This window comes from Podarcis liolepis, assembly GCF_965112155.1.
Source record: "Podarcis liolepis genome assembly, chromosome: Z".
In the NCBI taxonomy this organism is placed as follows: Eukaryota; Metazoa; Chordata; class Lepidosauria; order Squamata; family Lacertidae; genus Podarcis; species Podarcis liolepis.
Genome location: NC_139570.1, coordinates 43,150,044 through 43,177,151, shown reverse-complemented (window position 1 = coordinate 43,177,151; position 27,108 = coordinate 43,150,044). Strand labels below are relative to the sequence as shown.

Here is a 27,108-nt window from a genome sequence, read left to right as displayed (position 1 = left end):
TGTGGAGCTGAAGCCCATGTCCTGAGATTAAAAGTCCCATAACTCCCTCCACCTCTGGCTGCTGGTCATGCTGTCTTGGGTTGATGGGCATTGGAGCCTGAAAGCATCTTGAGACCACAACATTGGCTACGCCTGTCTTCTCCAATTGACCAGTGCTACTCTAAACTGTAGTGGCCCTTTTGAACCTGTATACGGAAATAGAATTAGATTCAGAAAGTAAAAAAAAATATTTCTCATCTCCAGGGCTGTACTGAAAGAACTTCAGTTTTAATTATCTAGATTGCAGGTATTCAAGGCTTTGACAAATTGGGCTTCTCACAAACGAAACATATTTAAAGGGCAGAGGTCAAATGACCTTTTAAAAAATATGTGGCATGATTTTATTTCTCATACAAATACAGTGGTACCTCGGGTTAAGAATTTAATTCGTTCTGGAGGTCCATTCTTAACCTGAAACTGTTCTTACCCTGAGGTACCACTTTAGCCAATGGGGCCTCCCACTGTTGCCACAGCGTGATTTCTGTTCTCATCCTGAAGCAAAGTCCTTAACCCGAGGTACTATTTCTGGGTTAGCAGAGTCTGTAACCTGAAGTGCCTGTAACCTGAAGCGTCTGTAACCCGAGGTACCACTGTATTGAGGCACATGATCACTCAGTGCCATCACATATGCAAATGCCTGGCTCATTTAAGGCTATATAGAACATTTATTCTCAATAATGATGGAATTCATAGATGGAAAATATTTTTATTTTTACAAAACTTTATTATTTGTAAAGGAAATCTTTGTATGAATTAATGCATTATTATTCCTTTCGAGTTGTGCTGTATCTTTGTACTTCTGTCCTGTGATGCCTTATGATTTAAATTTTTGATTCTTTGTTTTCTTTTTGTTGTGTTTGCACTTTTAATTCTTTTATTTTTACTTTTCTGATATCTTGATGCTGTAAACTGCTCAGAGATTTCTTTATAATATGGAGCAGTATATGCGTGACTTAAATAAATAAATAATGAACAAATGTGCTTGGGGTGTCTCTAGATACCCAGAAAAAAAACACAACTGTGAATATTTGATACCATGGAGTGGAACAGTGTAGAAAGAAAGGAGCATGTTTTCCATTGCATTTATGTTGAGGCTGTACACTTGTTTCTAAATATATATGTATATCTGAATCAGCAGCTCTGGGAATTCAGATCTCCAAAGCGGAAATCACTCAGTGTAGCTGCATCATCACATGAAGAAAGGAAACAAGTCTGCAATTTGTGAAAGAGGAAGTCACCAAAATTGAGAGTGATTTATTTTACCAAAATGTGACAATGGGGTTGTACAAATCTACTGAGAGAGGGCAATGAGCCGTGTTTTGTTGCTACTCACTATTCAGTGTGAGGCACTACAAATGGGCTCACGCAAGCACTGTCCTGGTGGAAGTCTGTTTTGGGAGTACCGAAAAGCCTTCTCTTTGTTGAGATCATAGTCGACTCACCTCCCGCCTCCAGATCTCCTCTCCTTTTTTTTCTTCATACGGCAAGTGATGAATCTATTTTTTCCAGATCACATGAGCCAAAATGTGGGGGAATCCTCTAAGGAGCAGAGACTTGTTTGAAGGTGATCAGAAAGAGGTATGGAGTGAAAGGCTTGAGGACTTCATAAGGGGATGAACTCTCAGGCAGAACGGAAAGCTTTCATGCAAGTGAATTGTCCTCAGGAAGCTACCAGAGATATGACTGAAGAAAGTGTCACCAGGAAGTTCAGTGCCCCAATCCAAACATACTTCTGTTTCGCCATCATTTCTCTCACAATCTGCCTTCTTGCATCTTTGGGAACCATTGTGGTCTTGGTACTTCAAAGGACGGTAAGTTGCTTCCTGCTTCTGCCCTAGGGCTCTCTTAACTCCTGTTATCCAGATAAAATGTTGAGTTTCAACTTTCACGGCACACCTTTTGCAATTATTCAGGCTTTGGCTTCAACTGATCCATGAAAGCCAACTCCACTGTACAATGCCAGTACAATTGCATTGCAGAGAGTAGGTGACTGGATATGAAATACAGGCTGAGATCTTTACTGCTTGAAATGTCACAAAATTCCTACAAGCAGACTCAACGTGTTGATTTCAAGCTCTTGGAATAAGGACATTTGTTTTGCTGATGGTATTCTGTAAAACATGGGTAGGTAAAATGTTGACATCCAGATATTGTTGGACTCCAATTCTCATTAGAAATGTGGTCAATATCCAAGCATGTTTTAAGCCAAGAACTATTTCACAAATATAGAGAACAGCAAAATTTAAAGTGCTATTACATTTTGTTTTATGTATTAGTCTAGAAGGTGAGAAATAGGTTGGTTTGCTCAATTTAAATTCTCCTCCATCCCTAATTGGAAACTGTCTTATATGTGGTCATATTTTACTCCTTGGAGTCTAAGGCAGAGACAGGTCTTTCCTATCGCATGCTGAGGTCCTTTAACTGGGAAATGAGTGAAACTGATCCTAGGGCCTTCTGCATGCAAACACTATGCTCTAGCACTGAGTTATGGTCCTGATCTATCTAGAGGATGCTTATTTAAGAAAAGAAAATGTTTGATAGACTAAAAAGGCACCCCATATAATTGTGCACATATGTATGTACACACATATTGGATCCAACTAAGTTATACACACAGTAGACACATTGAAATTAATAAACCTAAGCCAGAGATATTCATTCATTTCAGTGGGTCTACTCTAAGTAGAACAAACACTGGATTCATAAAATCATATAAAGGTAGAGTTGGAGTGACCCTTAGGGTCATTCAGTCCAACCCTCAGTAAGACACGAATCTCAGTAAGGATAGCAATAAGGATTCAAAACAGAGAATGGGGAGAAAGGTTAGAAAAGAAATGGCAGAAGCAATATCCTTACTTGGATACTTTCCCCTCCAAAAAGTATGCCCCATTAGTAGATGATTTTGGGATACTCTCCCTCATGTTCCGAGCTCATGGAGAGTCTCCAGGGGAAGCTCTCTCACAACCCTTGATTATTCATTATTAATTTGTGGGTTTCTTTTTACATAAAAGTCTCAAGAAAATTCATAGAAATATAATAAGATCATAGTTTTAAAAGCAGTACAAAGCACATACTGAAAACATGACTTAAAACAGTTCAAAATGAACCCCTAAGGCACAATTTTTTTATCCATTGAGCTGTTGAAATGTCTTCAGGTATTCTTGTTATTATTTTTATGTGTTTAATGGCTGCTCACAATAAATTGAACTGATTTCTAAGTAAAACACAGTCATGACAGACTATTTGCTATGCAATATTAACTTGTTTTATTTCTTTTCCCTGGCAGTGAGGCAGTTGAATGCTACTTTTGATTCTTTCTTTTGTCATCCTTTTCTTTGTATATTGTTTAAAACCATATAGAAATAAATAGTAATAATAATAATAATAATAATAATAATAATAATAATAATTTGGAAAGAACCAAAGAACCAAATGTTTGGGGAGTGAGATAAGATGAATAGTGGTGGAAATAGCCATGATAATCTCATGAGAAACTGAGTTTGAGGTGGGGGGGCACGTCACTCAAGGGCATTGGTATGTATTAGAAGGAATGGAACCTACTTTGTAAAGTTGTGCCAACAGAGATGGAGGGTTAGATTCCATTCCCATTAAAAGGCAAATCAACCTGCTTTGCAGTTTCTGAAACAGTATGCAAACCAAAACAGAGCCATTCTATGAAATGTGTACTTCTCCAAAATTTTGCAGGTCATAAATTGACATTATAGATGTGAATGGTTTCCAGGATTATTATTATTTCAATAAGAAACAAGGTCTTAATAGCATTGAATTTAGGAAATGGTTTCTTAATGTTACTGCATAGGAAAATTATCTGTAAGAGTTAAGAGGGGAGGGAGAAACCTGACTGTCTAAGCTAAATTTCACAAGCAAAATTCTGAAAAGGTTTGAAATCCAAAGTCTCAAGGGCATAGGAGCCAACTCCTAGGGGCTGAGGGGGCTTTGGCCCCCCTAATAAAATATTTGAGGGGGCTGGGGGCCCCCAAAGTTGACGAGCATTGCCATTCAAATGGTGCGTGTGCATTGCATCATGTGATTGATTATGTGGGGCAGGGCTTACCTGGGTCTTCCCAATGGGATTACATAGGGATGTAATATGAGGATCTCATAATACTAGAATTTGAGGCTCTTCATCCAACGAAGCTGAATGTCAGAAGATTCAAAACAGACAAATTATTTCTCCCTGCAGTGCATAGTTAAAGCTATGAAGTTCACTCCCACAAGTTAAACTGGTGGCCTCCAACTTGGGTGATTTTAAAAGAGGATTAGATAAGTTCATGGAAAATAAAACCATTAAGGATACTAGCTACAGTGGCTGTACTTTGCCTTCATGGTCAGAGGTAGCATGCCTCTGAATACCAGTTGCTGGGACTCATAAGTGCGGACAGTGCTGCTGTTGCACTCAGGTCCACAGTTTGTGTGCTATCCATGGGCATCTGGTTTGCCACCTTGCAAACAGGGTGCTGGATCAGATGGGCTAGATCAAGCAGGTCTACTCCGAAGTTCTTATAAAGGGAAGTTCCTAGTACAGATAATTCAACAGTCAGTCTGTGAGCATTTATAAAAGGATTCTGTGGTTACTAAGACCCAGCATGAGATTCCTAACAATTTTTTTTGGGGGGGGGGTTACAAACTTGGTGGATCAAGGAAATGCTGTGGATATAGTACCGTATTTTTTGCTCCATAGGGCGCACCGGACCATAGGGCGCACCTATTTTTTAGGGGGATAAATAAAGGGGGGGGGAAATATTTTTCCCCCAGCCCCAAAGAGCAAAGAAGCCAAGACAGCCAGCGGGATCCATCCTGCTGGCTGTCTTGGTTTCCTCTTTAGCTGCGTGCAACCTCTCCAGCCGGGAGAGGCTGTGTGCAGCTTTGGCAGAAGCCAAGGCAGCGAGTGGAATGGATCTCGCTCGCTGTCTTGGCTTCGCTTCTAACCGCGGGGCTGGGGTGGGGGAAGCCCGAGCTTCCCCCAACCCCAGCCCCCAGAACGGGTCCAGGAGCGGTGGCAAGGTTGCGAAGCCTTCGGAGCGCAGCGCGAGTTCCTGCTGCGCTCCAAAGGCTTCAGGCGGCTATCCCTGAAGTGTGGAGAGTGAGAGGGGTGGGTGCTCACCGAGCCCTCTCGCTCTCCATTCACTCCATTGGACGCACACACATTTCCCCTTCATTTTTGGAGGGGGGAAAGTGCGTCCTATAGAGCGAAAAATAAGGTATATCTTGATTTCAGTGAGGCTTTTGACAAAGTCCTCCATGATTTTCTCTCGAGGAAGCTGCTAAAATGTGGGTTGAATGAGGTAACTGTTAGGTGGATTTGTAGCTGGTTGACTGACCAAGCCCAAAGAGTACTCATTAATGGTTCCTCAACATCCTGGAAAAAAAGTAACAAGTGAGGTGCCACAGGGTTCTGGCCTGGGCCCGTTGTTGTTCAACATCTTTATAAATGATTTGGATGAAGGAATTGAGGGGAAGCTCATCAAATTTGCAGATGACTCCAAACTGGGAGGGGTAGCTAATGCCACAGAAGGCAGAATCAGAATTCAAAATGACCTTAATGGATTAGAGAACAGGGCGCAAGCTAACAAAATGAATTATAATAAGGACAAATGTAAGGTTCTGCACTTAGGCAGGAAGATGCACAAATATAGGATGGGGGACATCTGGCTTACTAGTAGTACATGTGAAAAGGATCTAGGGGTCTTGGTGGACCACAAACTTAACATGAGTCAACAGTGTGATGCAGCAGCAAAAAAAGCCTAGGCTACTCTAGGCTGAATCAACAGACGTATCAAGGGAAGTCATAGTACCGTTCTACTCTGCCTTGGTTAGACCACACCTGGAATACTTTGTCCAGTTCCGGGCACCACAATTTAAGAAGGATGTTGACAAGCTGGAATGTGTGCAGAGGAGGGCAACCAAGATGATCAAGAGTCTGGAAACTAAGTCTTATGAGAAATGCTTGAAGGAGCTGGGTATTTTTAGCCTGGAAAAGAGGAGACTGAGAGGAGATATGATAGCCATCTTCAAATATCTTAAGGGCTGTCACATGGAAGAAGGAGCTTCCTTGTTTTCTCCTGCCCTTGAGGGTGGGATTCGAGGTAATGGCTTCAAGCTCCAAGAAAGGAGATTCCAACTAAGCTTTCAGAAAAACTTTCTGATAGGAAGAACTGTTCAGCAGTGGAACAGACTCCCACAAGAGGTGGTGAACTCTGCTTCCTTGGAGGTTGGATGGCCATCTGTCATGGTTGACTTAGCAGAGATTCCTGCATTGCAGGGGGTTGGACTAGATGACCCTTGGGTAACTTCCAGTTCTAAGATTGTATGATTCTATGGTTTTAAGTCTGGAAGATTCAGGACAGACAAAAAAAAGTGCTTCTTCACACAGCAGCTTGCTAAACTATGGATTTCAATGTCACGAGAGGTGGTGATGGCCACCACCAACATGAATGGATTTAATAGAGGATTGGACAAATTCATGGAGGATAAGGAGGATATTGATGGCTAAGTTCTACCTCCTGAATACTAGGAAGGAGGGGTGTGTGCAGGAAGCAGTATTTTGTAAGGCACAGCACACACATTAAGATGCACATCTGCATCTGGTCCCACTTACCATTGGTGTGTGGCCCCCAGAATAATATCCATGAGGGTGAGCACCACCAGGATTGACACCGTGATGCCAGAAACAAAGCCCCCAGGATTTGTGCTTTGATCTGGTAGATGTCAGTGCTTCACTTCCCAGACGTCACAAAAGCGGGGGAGGCCAGAAAGAAAATGATGTTGCTATACTTTCAAGAAGTAGCAGCCTGTGGTCATTACATTGGTTGATAGTGTTTATGCAAATCCAGCTGCGAAAATCAGGTGTTGCTCGCTGGTCCTCTTCTTAGCGTTGCCAAGCCAGTACAGCTGCAGTAAAAGATAGAAACCAAAACTAGGAAAATTCCCCCGTTAATGTCTAGACTCTAGACATTTAGCAACCACTTTCTTCAGCCACCCTGGGTCTACAGAACTCTCCTTCGTATTCCCATCTCTCCATAGCTTACAATCCTTCCTAGTCTCAACCACTATGGAATATGTTTCCTAAATAAAGCCATACAATCAAAGAGTCACAAGGGATCTTCAAAGTTAGCTAATCCAACCCCATGGGTCTGTGCTGGATCTTCCATGCAGGATCTGTAAATGGAGAAATCTGAGGGCTCCCTTGGACAAAACCAAGGACACCAGCCAGGAATACCAGAGCAAAATAGCAGCCAGTAGGCTTGGTCTTTATTGAAGACTGTCACGACAGGACTCCCACCTGCCACAAGGTGGAACAAGATGGAAGCCCCGAACAAAAGAGCCCCCAAACTTTTATTAGCTGCTAATCCCCATGTTATACCCCCCCAAACTACATCACTCATACATCACGGTTATATCATGAAAGGGGAGGTCTGGTGATTGACAGATTGGTAAACCCAGCCACCTATCAAGCTTGTCCCTCAGGGGTTTGAGGGAGTTAAGTATCTGACCCAGGGGATAGATCCAGTTCCCCAGGATGGACTGAATGACAGACAGGTAGAAAGCTGTGTGTGTATCTTTCTAGGGAAGGTTGAGAGGACCATGGCTCAATGGCAATTAAGGATGGAAAGCTCTGTCATTTTGGTGCTCACAGTTTCTGATTTTTCTTAAATTTGGTTCTCCACAATTCTGTCACAATTTCTGATATTTATATATAATAATCACCATGAACATTCTTCAGTATTTTAGGAGAAACACATTTTGTGAGCAATTTATCCTCATATAATGCATTTTGGGATGCCATTTTTATTCTTCATGCACACCTTCCCCTGGCATGTGCATTTTTGTAAACATTGCTTGGTTGGAGAAATGAATCACAAAATTCAAAGAAGTGCGCATTTTGAGGGACGGCCGTGTTTCAGTTCTCAAATTGTTTTGGAAAGTGCAAACTTATACATTCGGCTTTAAATGTACACTGAATCAAAGTTGTCCCCCTTCCCTAGTGGTAGAGCATCTGCTTTGCAAGCAGAAGAATCCAAGTTCAATTCCTGGTGTCCCCAGGTGGGCTGAGCCTGGAAAGAGCCACTGCCAGTCAGCAACGATAGTATTGAACTAGATGGACCAATGTTCTGACTCACTATAAGACAGCATCCTACGCTCTTGCATACCACCCAAACAAAACTATGAGAAGTGAGTAGAGCAGTCTTTTTCCTCTCCTTCAAACCAACTATTGATCTCATTGGTCTCAAAGACATTTGACAGATATCCTCAGGGAATGATCCACACTCCTGACAAGCAATCACTACAACTCCCTAGAATAACATTTTTGGCATAATGTCACCAAATTGATTTTCTAAGGAAGACAGATGTTGTTGCAGCCTCAAGCTTGTAAGTGACCAGTTATATCAGGATTGAACAAAACTGCACCAGCACCCAAGAGAAAACACTAACCTTTCTGATCAGAGCTATGTTTTGATGAAAGAAGGGCAAAATTAATTTCCATCTGGCAAAATTGAGGCCATGCCCAGAGAGCCAGCTTACTGCCTCTGCAGTATGTTAAGAACTTGTTGAACTCACAGTTTAAGAAGGTTTTGGGTGGTTGCTGATATTGTTTTACTAGGAGGGGGCACTGTTGTTATTTTTTATATTTTTGAAGTATTTATTTCAAGTATTGCAACAAAACAGATGCAAAATTATTTTTTAAAAAAATAAAAAGTCTGCTTATTACATTGCTATATGTCTTTCACCCAAAGAAATCAGAGCAGCATACAAAATGTCCTCTATCCCATCCTCATTTTAACCTCACAACAACCCTGTGAGGTAGGTTAGCCCAAACTCATACTGGCAGATTCATCACAGAATAGCACACCAAAGGCCCATCTAGACCAGCATCTTGCTGTGGAAGCCCATACGTAGGATGTGATAGCAACAGGTCTCTCTTGCTGTCGTCCTCCAGCAACTGGTATTCAGATAAACTGCCTCTGAACATGGAAGTTCCACTGTGTTAATCATGGCCAATAGCCATTGATAGACTCTTCCTCCATGGATTTGTCTAATCCCTTTTTAAAAGCCTCTTTGAGGGAAGCCATGTGATTTAAATGTGTATCAAATGCTCTTGGTATGGTGTGGATCTGGCCTATGTTAGCAGTCTTCACCACCTCTTTTGACAGTGCATTCATTATGTGAATACCATTTAATTAATTTTAACCTGGATATAAAATTACAGGGTGTGTGTGTGTGTGTGTGTGTGTGTGTGTGTGTGTGATAAAGCAAAGGCTTGTACATAGGTTCCTTTTCCAAAAGACCAAGCTTCTGAATCTGGAGCATCCCTGATCATTAGCTATGATGGTCTTGATAGCAGGGTGTCAGGGAACTGCCATCGGAAGGACGGGAGGTGGAAGGGCTCACACAGGTTGGGAGAGACTCAGCAGCTGAAGAGGGAACCAGCAGGGGGAGAGGAGGTGATCCGAGGGAAAGTGAGCAGGAGGGATGGCTCAGAGACACTTCCAGCGAAAACAGTGGGGAGGTTTCAGGACCTCCTGTAGGGACACCCACTCCTCGTCGGAAACTGTCACGCAGAGAGTCCAGAAGGCGCGTTTCCGTTAAGGAGCTTTTATGTTGGAAGAGATTCCGAAAGCAACCACTGTCGGAATCTGCCAGCGACTGACGGAGCCATGCTTAAGGGGCTCCGTTACAGACAGAGGTTTGCGGACTTGACCAAACTCTGAGGGACTTGGATTTTACGCACAAGCAGCTCATCATCCCATCACACAGGGGCTTATAGGAATTAAGATTGCCACCCATCCCTAGAAAAATGGGTTACCGACTCCGCTAACCTGGAAGTAGTACCTCAGGATGAGAACAGAAATCGTGTGCCGATGGCGCAGCGGCAGCAGGAGGCCCCATTAGCTAAAGTGGTACCTCAGGTTAAGAACGGTTTCAGGTTAAGAACGGATCTCCAGAATGAATTAAGTTCTTAACCAGAGATACCACTGTAATGAAGATGCCAAATTCACATCCATTGGGAGGGAACATTTAGGGCACTAGCCTGCCATAGAGAATGCCCTCTCCCAAGCTTCTTAGGGTGACGGAATTGCCAAGATCCAGTGGTTTTTTTCTTTAAAAAAAATGTTTAGGGGTACTCTAATTTTTACTCAAGAAAATCACCATTTTATACTTGGAGAAAACAAATACAGTAAATGGACAAAAGTACAAAGATTCACAAAATGTTTAGGGGTATGCGTACTCCTGTGTCCCCCAGGGGGGGGGAGCACTGCCAAGATCAGGGGTCAGCAACCTTTCTCAGCCGTGGGCTGGTCCACTGTCCCTCAGACCATGTGGTGGGCCGAACTATATTTTGAAAGGGGGGAAAAGAACAAATTCCTGTGCCCCACAAATAACTCAGAGACGCATTTTAAATAAAAGCACACATTCTACTCATGTAAAAACACCAGGCAGGCCCCACAAATAACCCAGAAATGCATTTTAAATAAATGGACACATTCTACTCATGTAAAAACATGCTGATTCCCGGACTGTTCGTGGGCCAGATTGAGAAGCTGATTGAACCGCATCTGCCTACCCCTGGCCAAGATCTATAAAGACTGTTGATTTTAATACCCAGGGAGGTCTGTAGAGAAGGACGTGGTCTTTCAGGTATTTGGGATCTGTGTCATTTAGGTCTTAAAATGCTAAGATAAGCAGCTTTAAATGGGCCCAGAAATGAACTAGCAACCAGTGCTGCTGTTTTTTTTTTTTAAAAAAGGGAGTTTTGTGAGATTTAAATGGAACCCAGTAATCTGGCTGCTGCATTTTAGGCCAACTGAAGTTTCTAAGTCATCTTCAAGGGCAGTCCCATGCAGAGTGCATTGCAATAATCCAAATCTGGATGTTACCACCCCTGAAACTTCATGCCCCATTGTTGGTGTCTCACATCACCTAAGGATGCTCCATCTCATTTTGAGAATGTAGGGTTTCAAAACACCATTGACTTTTTTACAACATTTTGGCATTGTCCAATGGTCCAGGTTTGATGGGGCACAGTTTGCAATTTTATCAATGAAACAGCTGGATACTCATTACCACAATTTCCCCAAATAGTATTATGTTATTTGAAAAATATGGTATTATGGACTAGGGAGACTAGGCTAGTCCCATAAATGTTCCCCTGGTGCCTCCTTCTCAAAGCCTAGGACGCTTCTTGGGGGTGATGGATTTTGTCTTAACATATGGGGTGCAGTTTAGCCACCTCTGATTTAAAATAAAGACTATTATGAGTCAAAGTTCATTTAAATGTAATCTACGATAATGAAAGCAAGGAACACACAAAAAACAATATGTCTAGGACATCATAGATGTAACTTTCTCTTGGCTTTTTGTCTCTTTGAAGGGATCTACGGCTGAGTATGATGGACACCAAGGAAGAGAGAAATGTGGTAAGATGATATGAATGAGATAAATTACAAGTGAATATTTTTGGCATGGATGGTCTGAAAATGTTGGATTTGAGCCAGTTGTTGCTTGGGCTGATAATTCCTTGGTGGTGGGGAGGGGGGCACTTAAAGCAGGCACAGTCACACCTGCCAGGTGGGTTTGCCGAGTCACGCAAAACAATGTAAACTGGTCCCAAGTCGCTAAGGGCTTTATATACGTACTTGGCCTAGTAGCAAATCAGTAACCAGTGTAGAGCACAGGTGTTATTTGCCTCACTCCTGTCAGTGATTGTCCCGCAGCATTTTGCACTAACTGCAGCTTCCAGATCAAATGTGAGGGAAGTCCCACATGGAACACATTGCAGTAATCCAGTTTTGAAGTAATCAGTGCATGAACTATTATGGCAAGGCTTCCCCAGTCCAGGAATGGCTGTTGCTGTCAAAACAGCAGCACTTGGTAAAAGGTACAGTGGTACCTCAGGTTACAAACACTTCAGGTTACAGGTGCTTCAGGTTACAGACTCTGTTAACCCAGAAATAGTACCTTGGGTTAAGAACTTTGCTTCAGGGTGAGAACAGAAATCGTGCTCTGGTGGCAAGGTGGCAGTGGGAGGCCCCATTATCTAAAGTGGTACCTCAGGTTAAGAACAGTTTCAGGTTAAGAACGGATCTCCAGAATGAATTAAGTTCTTAACCCGAGGTACCGCTGTACTTCCATACACTGAGGCTACCTGAGCTTCCAGTGACACAGCTGGAGCCAAAAGCACCCCAAACTGTGAACCTGCTCCTTAAAGGAGAAAGCAAAGTCATCCAAGGTAGGCAACTGGCCAGTTTCTTATACACAAGAGCTATTCACCCATGGTGCCTACTTGAACTAGTACCAGTGACAGGATGAAGTGGTTTCAGTGCTAGAAAACAGAGGTTTCTGTATGCCGGATGTGAATCCTATAATTTTCACCTTGCATTTGTCAGCTGCATTGCACAATCTTCATTGTTTGGGCAAAGATGGACCTATTCTACATCACCATGGGGGACATTTTCCAGACTGATGGATACATACCCTTCTGATCAACCTCCTGAGGGCCACATGCCTGAGGCAAAAGTGATCAGAACAACAAGTACAAAGTTCTACCTTTGTACAGTGACCTGGTTTCTACACAAACACTCACATTGCCCTGTCTATTCTCCATCCAGGAAAGCAAGAGGCATCAACAGAGTTCCATGATAGGCAAAAACACTCCAGGAGGTTGCAAAGCAGAACCAGTGAGGGTTGTGGTTCAGGAGAGTATGTGTGGCCTGGAGAGAGAGCACCAAGGACCAGATAGAGAAGCCTAGTGGATCACATTTTCTCCCATGCACCCAAGCCTGAAGCTCCCCTGTTCTACATGCTGATATCATTTCATCAGATTGATTCCTTCCTTTGTAGCATGTGCCACACTCCCCACAAGAGAGATGCAAAATCCTTGCAACAGTCCTGTGAGGTGGATTAGACTGAGGGACTGTGACTGGCCCAAAGTCACCCAGTGAGTTTCATGGCCGAGTGGGGATTTGGACCCTGGTTTCCCAAGGCCAACATACTAACCAATACATTACACCAGTGCTAGTACATGGGCACAGTACACAGGGCAACAAGAATGGTAGTTCTCCTAGTCCAGTGCATCTGGCTGTTTCCATTTTGCCTCCATAGAATTAGAATATAAGATGGTTGGGGGTTAATGAGTTCATGAGTAGTCAATACAGTGGTGCCTCGCAAGGCGAAATTAATTCGTTCCGCAAGTCTCTTCGTCTTGCGGTTTTTTCGTCTTGCGATGCACGGTTTCCCATAGGAATGCATTGAAAATCAATTAATGCGTTCCTAGGGAAACCGCCTTCAAACCAGGTCCGGGGACAGTCTGTCCCCGGACCTCTTCTGAAGGCTGGGGGGGGGGGACAAGGGCTTTTCTTCCCACCCCCAGCATTTTAAAAAACCCTGGGACAGCAGAGGACTTCTCCGCTGTCCGGGCGATCTTAAAATGCTGGCGGGCGGCATTTTAAAATCGCCCCGGGACAGCGGAGGACTTCTCCGCTGTCCAGGGCGATTTAAAAGCCCCTGGGAAGGCAGGCAGGGGTGACAAAGACTTTCGCCCCCCGCCCGCCTTCAGAAGGTGTTCCCGCCCCCCCCCGCCCGGCTTCGCAGCAGCGCTACGAAGCCCGGCGGCTGGGGCAGGTGTTCCCGCCCCCCACCCCGCTTCGGAGCAGCGTTCCGAAGCGGGGTGGCTGGGGCAGGTGTTCCCGCCCCCCGCCCGGCTTCGCAGCAGCGCTACGAAGCCCGGCGGCTGGGGCAGGTGTTTCCGCCCCCCCGCCCCGCTTCGGAGCACCGGGAGAAGCGATCTCCCCGCAGCCCCTTGCTTCAAAAGAGGTCCGGGGGCAGCGGGAAGCACTTCCCGCTGCCCCCGGACCTCTTTTGAAGCAAGGGGCGGTGGGGAGAAGCGATCTCCCCGCAGCCCCTTGCTTCAAAAGAGGTCCAGGACCTCTTTTGAAGCAAGTGGCTGCGGAGAGAAGCGATCTCCCCGCTGTCGCTTGCTTCAAAAGAGAAGACCCGCTGTCCCCGGGGCAAGCTTCGTTTTGCGAAGCAAGCCCATAGGGAAATTCGTCTTGCGAGGCAACTCGAAAACGAAGAAACCTTTCATTTTGCGAGTTTTTCGTCTCGCGAGGCGTTCGTCTTGCGGGGTACCACTGTATACCCATTAAAAGAGCAAAGTATCCAATCTTAATGCAAGGATATTTTGTTGGCAAGATAAAGGAAGCTCATGTCTGAAATTGAGCAGATTATCTACAAGACTCTCAAGGCCAAACTGCCTTGCCGAGTTGATTCAGAGCTATTAAAACCACCTAATAAATCTTCATCCCACATTTCTTTTGGCAGAGAACAGGATACTGTTAGCTAAATACCTAGAGGTACTCAAATGTGACTTTATGTGTACACACACACACACACACATTACTCAGCTATCAATCATCAAGGGCTGAAATGGAAACGGCCCACCAGGATTTAATTGAGATTAATGCATGGATAGATAATTGAAGGGGTATCATGCTTGTATTCAGTGACATAGTGTAGCCTATGTTGTGAGCAAAGAGGAAGTGTCACAGAATCAATCATCCTAGAGAGGCAAAGCTCTGCTTTTGTGCAGTCAGCGCTGTGTTTCATTCATTTACCCTTGACTGAATATTGAAATCTACGGTATTTTCTACTGATCCAGAAAGATGGCCCATCCATTTAGTCCTAAGGTAGACAACCTTCTTGGTTCAACAGGTCAGATCCTTATCAGGATCAGCCTTGAGGGACCTCCCAGTTGTCAATCATCTGAAGTCATGATACAATGCCAGCTGCAATGTACTTTGGAAAAGCACCTTACAAGGTGTTGCTAAAAGGAAGCTTTCCCTTCTCCTCTCAGTTTTAGTAAAGGATTCTGATACAAATCCCTTCCTGATTTGATGTGGAACCCTACCAAACTGAGCAGGATTAAAGTCCCATTCATTGGCTGATAAGTGAAGGGGTTAAATCCTGTTATGCTAAGGTTACCAGATGTCGAACTAAGCTAATCGAAAACTGAGGTACCACAGTACAGTATTTATTTTTCCCAATTTGAACCGAATATGAATGATTATTTATTACAACAGCAGTCATAAAAAAGAAACGTGAAACACACAGAAAAAAATGGGATATACAGGTTAAATTGCCCCATTGGCACTTTGCAATAAATAAGTGGGTTTTGGGTTGCAGTTTGGGCACTTGGTCTCTAAAAGGTTCAACATCACTGTACTAGGGCTATGCCCTGATTCTGATGAAACCCAAATTCTGAACAAAATCAGCTTTGGCTGGATTTGGTTGTCCCATGCCAAATTGACTCACCTAGAGCAATCCGGTGCTGTCAAAAGACAAGGGCAGGCAACCTCTGCACAGCCTCCTTCACCAACCCTTCCCTGCGAGGAGCACAAGTGGTGAAACAACAAGCAGCCAATGAGCAGAACATTAACTCCTGCTTTCTGCACGGGCTCCTTGACCAGTGCAATTTCCCTAGGGAACATGTTGGCAAGGCAGCATCCAGAAGGATTGAGTGCAGTTTTTCTTCTTCCCCTGTTACCACCTTTCTGACAACATTAAAATAGGCCCCCAAATCAATTTGGAGCCTGGATCCAAGGTGGACTCTGAGTTGGATTGGTATGTGGGTACACAGCCATAGAATGTGTTCCACATATCACACTGATAGGCTAAATTGGAACCTGTGTCTCATCTACTTAGATCTGCTGGTAGGAGATTCCTCACCAGTGCTCTAGAGGCTGCTAGGTTCCAACTTCCATTAGCCCTGCTGACTACAGCTGATGTGACTTTGAGTCCAAAAAAAATCTGGAGGGTACCATGTGGGCTACCTCCATTCTACACCTCGTACCCGTAGAAGTCTTTGCTTAGATCTTGTAGTTACAGTGCTGTTTGTTAAGCGTTGTGATACATAAACCATTCACAACGCCAGGCAATAACTGAAAAACATGTTTAATCAAGTGAAAGAACGTAGAGAAATATTAATAACATATTTGTTGTCCCAGCTGAGTTCAGGCATGAAATTTCCACCTAAAGCCAGTAGAAGGCTCTGTTCTATCACATATGAGAAATGTGTTAGATGCACACAACCTGTTTCTAAGAATCCTGCATCCATCTAGTGTAAAGTGAGAGCTGGACCATAAAGAAGGCTGATCGCAGAAGAATTGATGCTTTTGAATTATGGTGCTGGAGGAGACTCTTGAGATTCTCACGGACTGCAAGAAGATCAAACCGATCCATTCTGAAGGAAATCAGCCCTGAGTTCTCACTGGAAGGACAGATCCTGAAGCTGAGGCTCCAATACTTTGGCCACCTCATGAGAAGAGAAGACTCCCTGGGAAAGACCCTGATGTTGGGAAAGATGCAGGGCATAAGGAGAAGGGGACGACAGAGGAGGACATGGTTGGATAGTGTTCTCGAAGCTACTAGCATGAACTTGACTGTGGGAGGCAGTGGAAGACAGAAGTGCCTGGCGTGCTCTGGTCCATGGGGTCACGAAGAGTCGGACACGACTAAACGACTAAATAACAACAACAGTGTAAAGTCATAATTAATGACACCAATCAAGCCTCAGCATCAGGCTCTGATCCTTGCCAAGCCAATACAGTAATGTTCTTAAGTTGTGAAATTCTTCCTTAGTGATGGAACCCAAAAAGCTGAATCACTGTTTATAATTTGAGGTGGTGTCTCTAGGTGATTCTTGGTGAATTAAGCACACTGAAAGTTCATTATCCCACCCATAAACTCACATGATCTGATTCAATGCATTAATAAAGAAATGTTGTTGTTGTTGTTTTTAAAAAAACCAAACTACCGGTACTTTTCTCCCACACCTGCTTCCTGGCCCTTGGATAATAATTCCAAAAAACACCAATATTTGAATCCCGCAACTTTGGCACCTTTCTGTTCTCCTTAGTAGGGATTCTAAGTCACCTTGGAGCATCATTTTTGTTTAAAGAAAGAGCAGTAGTAACGAGGCCCAGATAGAGGGAGGACCATATGGGCCACTTGGCCCGGGCCTTTGATTCCAAAGGGGGCCTCAGTCAGCATATTCACAAAATTATTTATATACAGTGGTACCTCGGGTTACATACGCTTCAGGTTACAGACTCCACTAACCCAGAAATAGTGCTTCCAGTTAAGAGCTTTGCTTCAGGATGAGAACAGAAATCGTGCTCCGGCGGCACGACGGCAGCGGGAGGCCCCATTAGCTAAAGTGGTGCTTCGGTTTAAGAACAGTTTCAGGTTAAGAACGGACCTCTGGAACGAATTAAGTACTTAACCCGAGGTACCACTGTACTTACTTGTTTATAAGACTTCAGTTATCCCCAGGGTAAAAAAAAGAGGGGGGCACATTATCTACCTGGCCCGGGCCTCTGCCTGGCTCTGCATGGCCCTGGTAGTAACAAGGGTTTTGTTTGTTTTCTTCTTGTCTTTTCAGTGCCATGGAAAATATCAGCAGAGGCTTTGAAAGGTCTGCAGACAATGGCATCTGAGAAAGCAGCTGCATATCTTCAAGGTCAGTGAGAATAGTCTATAAATCAAAGTATGAGAGGTTGCCCTCTCCCACCATAAAAGCCTCATTGCCTCATTCTGTATACCTTATATTCTTTGAGTTCCACAAATGCTCTTACCTACCCTATGACTCTCCACTGTATACATGTGTGTAGAATAGGGTGTTCCAGAGGCATGTTGTAGATATCTATGGATCCATAGGATTGCCAGTCAGCGTAGGCAGTACTCTGCTAGATGGACCAATAGTCTAACTCAGGATAAGCCAGCTTCCTATGTTCGTTTTGCTATCCACCTAGACTGAGTCCCCTATCTGGGCCTTTATTTTATGTCGCACTCCAGCCAATGCCTTCAGCAGCTAAGGTCCCACTCCTAGGAGACAGTAAGTGGGCACACTCACTTGCAAAGCCATAGTTGGTAATGAAGTGCAGTCTAAACCAAGGTCAAGCACAGATTATCAGCCCAGGTCAAAAACATGATCTAGAGATAAGGCCAGTTCAAGGTCAATATCACAAAGAATTCCAACAAGGTACAGCGTAGCAAGATAGACTTGGGAACAAGGAAACAGAGACTTTTGTTATCATCATAAAATGGAAGGCTCGCCTTCTCTGACTTCTTAGAACAAACCCTAGCCACAGCTGCTGATAATAAATGCATTTCAGGGACCCCTTACACACAAGGAGACCCAGTCTACTTCTACTTGTGGGAATGTTAAGGATTGTAGGAAAGAATATAATGATTAAGTAGTATCCTTCCTTCAATCACGCTAGTGAGTGATGTAGCAGAGCAAATTCCCCTCAATATAGCTGGAAGCTAGTTTGCGGATTTGATTATTTCCTGGTGTCCCCATTGATCCCTCTTAAAAGAATAAAGACATAAGAGTCTTTCTGAGTAAAGTAACAAAAAGTTTACTCACATTTCAGTTCACTATTTGATCCCTGAAAGGCAGGCTTTACTTAATAGTTACACAAAGAAACAGTGAGTTTGTCTCATATGGAGACTGAACTTGTGTGCTGAGAGCCAGCAGACAGCAAAATTATATTAATAGAACAAAATGGCTAGAGGAGAGTAGCATGACAGCAAAAAGAGAGAACAAGACAACACTGGAATAAGACAACTTCAAGACTGACAAAATGGGTGTATGACTCCTTTTATGGAGTCAGCTAGAGCCATGCCCATCTCCCAGATCACATGCAGGGGGAGGAAACTCCAGACCAGTGGAACAGGAAGTTACACTGACTGGATGTCCCCCTGCCTGTGCCCACTCTAGGGGAATAAGGAATGTTGCATTTGACTGTACCAATGGATTACCGTATTTTTCGCCCCATAGGACGCACCTAATTTTTTTGGGGGGGCGGGGGGGATAAAGAAAAAAAAAATTCCCTTCCCCAGGCACGGGGCAGGCGCGGGGGAAGCCCGAGCTTCCCCCGACCCTAGCCCCCAGAACAGCCTGCTATCTGCAAGCCTAGGGAGCCACGCTGGTCTCCCCAGGCTTGCGGAGAGGTGCGCGAAGCCCGGGGTGCTCTTCAGCGCGCACCAGGCTTCGGAATGCAGGCAGCTCTGCGCTACCCTCCGGAGCCCCGCGTGGCTTCGCGCCGGGATCCGGGGGGTGGCGCGGAGCTGCAGGAAGCCCTGGAGCACAGGCAGCTCCGCGCCACCCTCCAGAGCCCCGTGCGGCTTCGCGCCGGGATCAGGAGGGTGGCGCGGAGCTGCAGGAAGCCCTGGAGCGCAGGCAGCTCCGCGCCACCCTCCAGAGCCCCGCGCGGCTTCGCGCCGGGATCCGGGGGTGGCGCGGAGCTGCAGAAAGCCCTGGAGTGCAGGCAGCTCCGCGGCTTCGCGCCGGGATCCGGAGGGTGGCGCGGAGCTGCAGGAAGCCCTGGAGCGCAGGCAGCTCCGCGCCATCCTCCAGAGCCCCGCACGCCTTTGCACCGGGATCCAGAGGGTGGCGCGGAGCTTCAGGAAGCCCGGGAAAGCCTGCATTCGCCCCATAGGACGCACACACATTTCCCCTTCATTTTTGGAGGGGAAAAAGTGTGTCCTATAGGGCGAAAAATACGGTACACCCCACACTACTCACATGCCACATGATGACTCTGGGTCTGCAGCCACATGCCATGTCATCTGTCTTAGCAGACCTTTTGGCACTGGTGTTCTTCATGTCTGGAGTTGTGATGACTGCACTTCCTCTGACAGTTCCAAGGGTTCTTTAGCAGGTCTCTCCCAAAGGGCCCCTCAGCCCTGGCTCCAAGGAAACCTGTCAGCTCCTCAGGGTCCTTGGAGCACCTGATTTATCCTCTAAGGAAGGTGTTGCTGAACTACAACTCCCATCATCCTTAGTTATTGGCTATGTTTGCTGGGGCTGATGGGAGTTGTTGTTCAGCAACATCTGGAGGGCCAAAGCCCTGCTCTAAGGACTCCATGTCTGGTATCAGGTGAGTGCTGGGTATGACAAGGATTCAGTCCCTCTCATTCCCTACAAAATTAGACTCAAACTGCCAGCCATGGTGACAATAGAAGGAAAACAAATCTCCATACATTCTGCTTCTGTCCTGGCTGCAGCAGGCAACCAGAAATAAGGATCTGGTGGTTACAACTGGGATAATTTTCCTTGCTCGTGTTTCCATAGAGCAAGAATGGGGAAGCGTTGGTCCTAACAAGATATTGGCCTTGTCATTCTTGGCTCTTAACCATGCCCTTTGGGGGCTGATGGGAGTTGCACTCCAATGACATCCAGAAGACCAAAGGTTCCCCATCCCTGCCATAAAGTTTTTATAGTTAACATTAGGGCTGCCATGCATCCTAAACGGCCTCGGTCCTGTATACCTGAAGGAGCGTCTCCACCCCCATAGTTCCTTATATCGAGAAGGCCTTCTGGCGGTGCCCTCATTGCAAGAAGTGAGGTTACAGGGAACCAGACAGAGGGCCTTCTCGGTAGTGGCGCTGCCCTTTGGAACACCCTCTCTTCAGATGTGAAGGAAATAAGCAGCTATCTTATCTTTAAAAGACATCAGAAGGCAGCCCTGTTTAGGGAACTTTTTAATATTTAATGCTGTATTGTTTTTAACACTCGATTGGGAGCCGCCCAGAGTAGCTGGGGAAACTCAGCCAGATGGGCGGAGTATAAATAATAAATTTATTATTATTATTATTATTATTATTATTATTATTATTATTATCCAGAATTTCCCAGGCATAGCTGGGATTGAGACTCAATCCAGATTAGGGGTGGGAAGAATAGAAGCCCCCTACAGTGCCAGTGTGGTGTAGTGGTTAAGAACAGTAGTCTTGCAATCTGGGGAACCGGGTTCGCTTCCCCGTTCCTCCACATGCAGCTGCTGGGTGACCTTGGGCTAGTCACACTTCTCTGAAGACTCTCAGCCCCACTCACCTCACAGAGTGTTTGCTGTGGGGGAGGAAGGGAAAGGAGAATGTTAGCCGCTTTGAGACTCCTTCGGGTAGTGATAAAGCGGGATATCAAATCCAAACTTTTCTTCTTCTTCTTCTTCTTCTTCTTCTTCTTCTTCTTCTTCTTCTTCTTCTTCTTCTACACCACAAACACTCATTTGGCCTTATGGCATCTTTGGCCAGGGCCAGCCCATGATGTGTTGTTGCTTGAGGCAAAGCAGAAAATGGTCCACCCTTCCCCCACCATTGCCACGTCCTCCACCTGAGGCAGTCCAGGGGAGCCTCTGATTTCTGAAGGAAGCAGGGGAGAAAAAAGGCAGCCAGAGAGGAGCAAACAGTGGGTAGGGCTGGAGCAGGAAGCGAGGTGGTGATGACAGCAAGCAACAAGCACAGGAGGCAGTGAGAGATGTGCTCTTGGAGCCCCAGACCTGCTGCCCCTGCCAGCTGTTCCCAGCATGCTGCCTGAGGTGGCTGCCTCACTGTCTTTGCCTGCCCTACACCTTGTATCACATATATAAAAAAACCAATCAGGAAATTTGTAGCTTATCTCCATGCCAGTCTACACATATTGGCAGGCAGACCTGCCCATGAGACAGGCTGAGGCAGTTGTCACCAGTGGTAGCTCAAGAGGTGGTGTCCCTGTGGGCACCTTGCCTGCCTTGCTACCTCTGGCAGTGACAGAGAAGCAGGGGTGTTTCCAGTGAAATCTTGTGAGATTTCATTGACATCTTGCAAGATCTCATGCGGAACCTGCCCCCACTACTTTGTGGGCACCACTACACTACCCAGGTAAGGAAGGCTACATTAGAGCCAGGGGGCAGGGGCAGGGTGGAATTTTCCCGCTGAGAAAAGGGACACACTTCCCCTGCATATTGCCCAGTGTGCATGTCACAGTAAGCATGTCTTAAACAAGCAATGGTTAAATGTAAATGAGCAGTAGGCTTGTGAACACTGCTCAGACTTTCCTGAATTATTCTCCTCCACCACCCCTGTGGGGAAAGTAGAATTCAGATACCTTACATGTGTTGAGCTTAGCTCCCATCCTCGTTGCCAGTAAAATATATTCAGAGTCGAGAGTGGATTTCATGCTCTTTATTCAGCTCATGGTGGTGAGGAGGAATGGAAGTTCCCCCAGAATGTCTGCTTTATATACATTATTTACACAATGGCCTGCACGTGATTGGCTAATTCCAGGATTCTCCTGGGAGCCAATCAGGTCACGGATTCACTTCCACCTGGACCTGGATTGCGTGGCTCCTGTGGACCAATCAGACTGCTGCATTCTGGAGCCTATTGTTCTAGGACCAATCAGGCTGCTGCATTCTGAATTCTATTGTACTAGGACCAATCAGACTGCTGCATTTTGGATCCTATTCAACTTAGTACATAACAGAACTATATAATAAGAACTTTATTGTTCAACACATCTTTCTTATTGAAGTCTAATTAACCTTTGGGAGTGTTGTAGAGAGGGAAGGAATTGGTTACAGAGGAACAAAACACCCATACCATCTCCAGATGTCACCAAACTCAACAATCAGGCGCTTTTGTGCTTCCATGTGTTGCATTTCTAGCCCACTCCCTCCCCTCAAGGGTGGCATACATGGTTCTTTCCCTCCCCCACAAGAGCCCTGTGAGGTAGGAGCTCAAGGTGGCATACATGGTTCTTTCCCTCCTCCACAAGAGCCCTGTGAGGTAGGCTAAAAGATGACGACCCAGTGAGCTTCATTGCCAAGTAGGGATTTGAAACCTGGTCTCCCAGGTCCTAGTCCATCACTCTAACTTCAACACCACAGCACATGAAGTAAAGAATTATGATGTTGGCAAATGTATCTGTTGGAGAAATTTGCACTAAACTGATGACAGGTGCATGTGACTTGGCTTAAAAAGCTTCATGGGTCATAGGGAGAAACCAAGAGTCCTCATTAGGCCAATCTACTGCAGGATTTCCAACAACTATCTTCTTGTCACCTTGAGACAATTTTTTATAGTAGGCATCTAACACGCTTAACTAATAATAATAGTAGAATTATATAATGGTAGAGTTGGAAGGAACACCCCAAGGGTCACCAAGTATTCCTAAAAGAAAAGCTTCTGGTTTCTTAAAAAAAGCTATATTGAACATCCCCCCCCATAGCTAATTATATATCATTTCCCAGAACATCTGCTTCTATATTTAGTAGAGATAAGGCATCCAGCTTGCCTTGTTGCATAGTTGTTGGTTGTTCTGTTGTGGTTTTTAATATACTTCAACCAAGAAAATGAAAGCTTACTGAGCAATTTCTGCCAATTAATGTTAAAAATCTGGCAATGATAAATGTTTGTGGTGCCCCCCTTCCCTTGATGCCTTAAACACTGCTTACTTTGCTTAATAGTTAATCTAGCCCTGATGAAGGGCCTTCTGCTCTTCTGCTCTGGGTGAGGCAAAGTAATCTACTGATTAGTTTGGCACAGTTGGAGGTTTCAGATTGCCTTGAAAGCCTTTTGATTGATGAGCTTCTATCTCACCACAATGTTGTCAGCTGGTCATGAAACAAATGGTTGCATCAACTGGATGACCTCAATCCACATCCACTTGCATTCTCAGAGCTCAGCTGAAAGCAGCCATAAGGGCGAAACTGAACCAGACGTAAGAGCAGGAAGGTCAAATGAGGAGCCAAAACTAGAAACTATTCAATGAGTAATTTCCTTCAGCTTTCTCCTATGCTGCTGCTGGGACTGCAGAAGTGTATGCCACCACCTGCAGATGTGCTGCATGACAGGATTTGACTCAGTCCTATGCAATAGTCATACACAGTTACTGATGTAACTGAAATTTCTGATACACAAAGAAGTTCCTCTGGGATTACATCTTCAGGAGGAACATGCTTTATGTTGAGTCGGTTACTTACAGATTTTGCTCCTTGCATGTTTTCTTAACTAAATTCTAAAACAGGTTGCAATTGAGAAGATTTTGGATCTAAGGGCCATCGTCAACTGAATTCTACTCAGAGCAGACCCACTGAAATGAATAGGCTTCAGATAGTCATGCCCATTCATTTCAGTGGATCTACACTTTGAGTATGACTTAGCTGAACACAACTGAAGGCTTTATTATATCAGGGATGAGGAACCTGTCAACCTCCAAATGCTGCTGGACTCCTAAGACCCATCATCCCTGGCCACTGGACATGTCCATTGAGGCTGTTGAGAGTTGGAGTCCAACAACATATGGAGAGCCAGAAGTTCTCTACTTCTGCTGTATATGGCCTGGTGTGTCCACATTGACTTGGTGGTGTGTTCACATTGACTCTGCTGACTAGATTCAAGCTCGGAAGTGGGTGCTTAATTCACAGATCCTAACATACCTGTTTCTGCTGGTGATGTAGCAGAAGGTCAGGCACCAAACCCCGTTTGCTGGAGTTCCTAAATCAGGATGGGAAACCTGTAACCCTCCAGCTGCTATTGGACTCCCATCAGCCTCTGCCACTATGTCCAATGGCCAAGGATGATGGGGGTTATAGTTAAACTACATCTGGAGGGTTACAGGTTCTCAATCTCTACCCTGCTTCAAGACTTTTCAGTACCTGGTTCTTTGAATATATACCAACATCTATTTGTGCTTCTTGGTGCAATTGCATTCGCAATTGCAATTGCAATAAAATAAAATAAAATAACAACAACAACACAGAATTAGTGAATTTGACAGTGATAGTTTCTGAGAGGAGGTGAAACTAAAAGGCTTGTTCTTCCCACCTGAGTCTGAAGTTTGCTTAAAATGAATCTAGATGATCTGTGTCCTTCAAGCATACCTGAAATTGAACTGTTTCCAAATTCTAGAGCACTTGACCCAAAAAGGGATATTAGTGACTGGGCAATAGTTATCTGGTCTTCAACCGCAAGGTCAGGACTCAGGACCCACTACTGGGTCGTGGCCTGATCCAATGTGGGTTGCAATAGGAGCACCAGTACAATGCAAATATATAAGAAATGGGTCCCCAAATACATGTTTGAGTTTAAAGTGGTCCTGGGCCTGAGAAGGTTGAAGATACCTGATCTAATATTTCCAGATCCAATGACAACCTTTTGAGAAGGTGGTACACTATTGCCTACTTAAGGGCAACGTGAGGTTGTATTAACATTTTTGCATGGGCAGAAATGTGTGTGTTCCCATTAGTAAAATGCAACACAAACAGAATCCACACAATGCCACACAAACAGAAGTATGTTGCATTTTATCATACAATCAAATGAAGATTAGATTTGGCTGTTAGGTTTTTCAGTTTCTTATTAATGAGCATTGGTAGCATGGGGGGGGGGGCGGACAAATGAATGAAAAGTTTCAGAGCACAGTATAAAAAAAAATTAAAGAAACTCTCTATTTTAAACAAGAATTCAGGACAGGAACTGAGGATAACGCAAAGCCACAGAAGAACAAAGAAGTAAAAAAGTGAAAATCCTATTGGGTGGTAAACATTATTGAGCTCATGGCACGGTGCATGCCCCAGCAGGAGGTACATGTACAGTATCTGGAGCCATCTGACCCTACTGCATCTTCTTATCACTATTGAATACCTATTAGCAAATGAGCAGTGGGAGAAGAAGGAGCAGTTCACTGCCAGAGTCCTTGACTTTTCTTCTGGGAGGTGGACAGAGTAGGGACAGAAGGAAAGCCAATGTGTGGTCAGTGATGCAGAGGTGATGGAAACACTGGGTAGTGTGACCCACTAGTGACAGCTTTCCCTAGGGCCCCCAAAATCCTGGCACCAACCCTGGTACCAACCCTGGTACCCAGCTTTTTCTAAATAAAATTATTGATGGATTATTATTATTTTATTAAACAATAAAGCAGACAGTACAAATGGAAAAAGACAAACAAAAAATTGTATGAATTCAGTACAAGGAGCTTTTGATGATAAAATCCAAAACTCAAATAGTAACACATCAGGAGTAAATAGAATGAATATAGTTATAAAGTTATAAATGGGGTGTAAAAGTAATAAATGGGATTTACATTGAACAAGAAAAGAAAAGGATATTGCCTGTTTGTAAATTACTCCCGTGTAATTGTGTTGTCGTATAGTTTTTATTATTATTTATTGTTCATTAGATTTATATACCACCCTTCATCATAAGATCTCAGTGCAGTTCACAGAATAAAATACAGGATAAAAACACAAGTAAATAATTAAAACAAAACAGCAAAACATTAACCCTGGTGTTATGTATTCAGTGGTCTGTGTTTGCCTGAGCTTGAGTCTGGAGTCTGGACTAAGGATTCTGAGCTCCTGTGTTCTGATTCGATACATGTTGTCCAATCACAGAACATTTCAGGATTTTTGCCTCTGCCATTGGCCCTTGAACTCTGAGTCATGATTTCCAGTTTGGAAGTGTAGACAGCCAATCATGCTTCATTGAGTGTTCCCCACCCCCCTGAGTGGAATATGTCCTTGAGCTGTAATAATGTTTCTTGCTTGCTTAGATGCAGGATAGAGAGGAATATGTGAGTGCATGTAGAAAACAGTGCAAAGGCAAAAATTGCATTTGCCGGGCCTCTCACTTTTGTCCCGGGCCCCGCCCACCTCTGACACGGTTGTCCCAGAAGATAATGTGACCATCTGGCTGAAATTGGCTTCCCACCCATTTTAAATGATGAATGCTTATATCTCATCCTCTCCTTTCTTTAGTGCTTAGGCCAATCAACCAGTCAGAACTGCGATGGATTAATGAGGGCATCCTGTACAACATTCACTACAACCATGGAAGGCTGGTGATCCAGACACCTGGAATGTACTTCATCTATTGTCATTTGCACTTTTACATTGCCGAGTGCAAAGGTGGGGAAATCACCATAAAGTTGGAGATTCTTGTGAACACATCTGTGGCAAGGTCAACTTTGCTCACTTTGTGCAGCTCTCAGAAAACTTTCAGAGACAAAAGACAAGACCTCTTTGTAACTTTACTGGCAGAATTGAAGAAGGGGAATACAATAGGAGTACAGGTCAATGACTTCAGATATGTGGATGTATCTGACTTTCCTGAAAACAATGTTTTTGGAGCCTTCAAGTACACTGGTGAAAACTGGAGGTACTCTTTGTTCAGGACAGAAGATGAAAAATGACTTTAATTGTTCTAAATAAAGTATATGTATACTGA

At 44.5% G+C, this 27,108-nt stretch overlaps 1 protein-coding gene and 1 long non-coding RNA gene across 2 annotated transcripts in view; one reads left to right on the top strand and one right to left on the bottom strand.

Annotated features, from left to right (window-relative positions):
- The window catches only part of LOC310698684, a 13,571-nt gene extending 6,617 nt beyond the window's left edge, over positions 1-6,954 (bottom strand). The window contains exon 1 of the long non-coding RNA XR_014521698.1: positions 6,659-6,954. This is a non-coding gene — a long non-coding RNA (uncharacterized lncRNA). The remainder of the gene's footprint in view (positions 1-6,658) is intronic.
- TNFSF8 (TNF superfamily member 8) lies at positions 1,239-27,108 on the top strand. Its single transcript, XM_083486047.1, has 4 exons — positions 1,239-1,850; positions 11,432-11,477; positions 17,498-17,575; positions 26,640-27,108. The coding sequence occupies exons 1-4, from the start codon at positions 1,653-1,655 to the stop codon at positions 27,071-27,073; spliced, it is 756 nt and encodes a 251-aa protein (XP_083342173.1). The 5' UTR covers positions 1,239-1,652; the 3' UTR covers positions 27,074-27,108.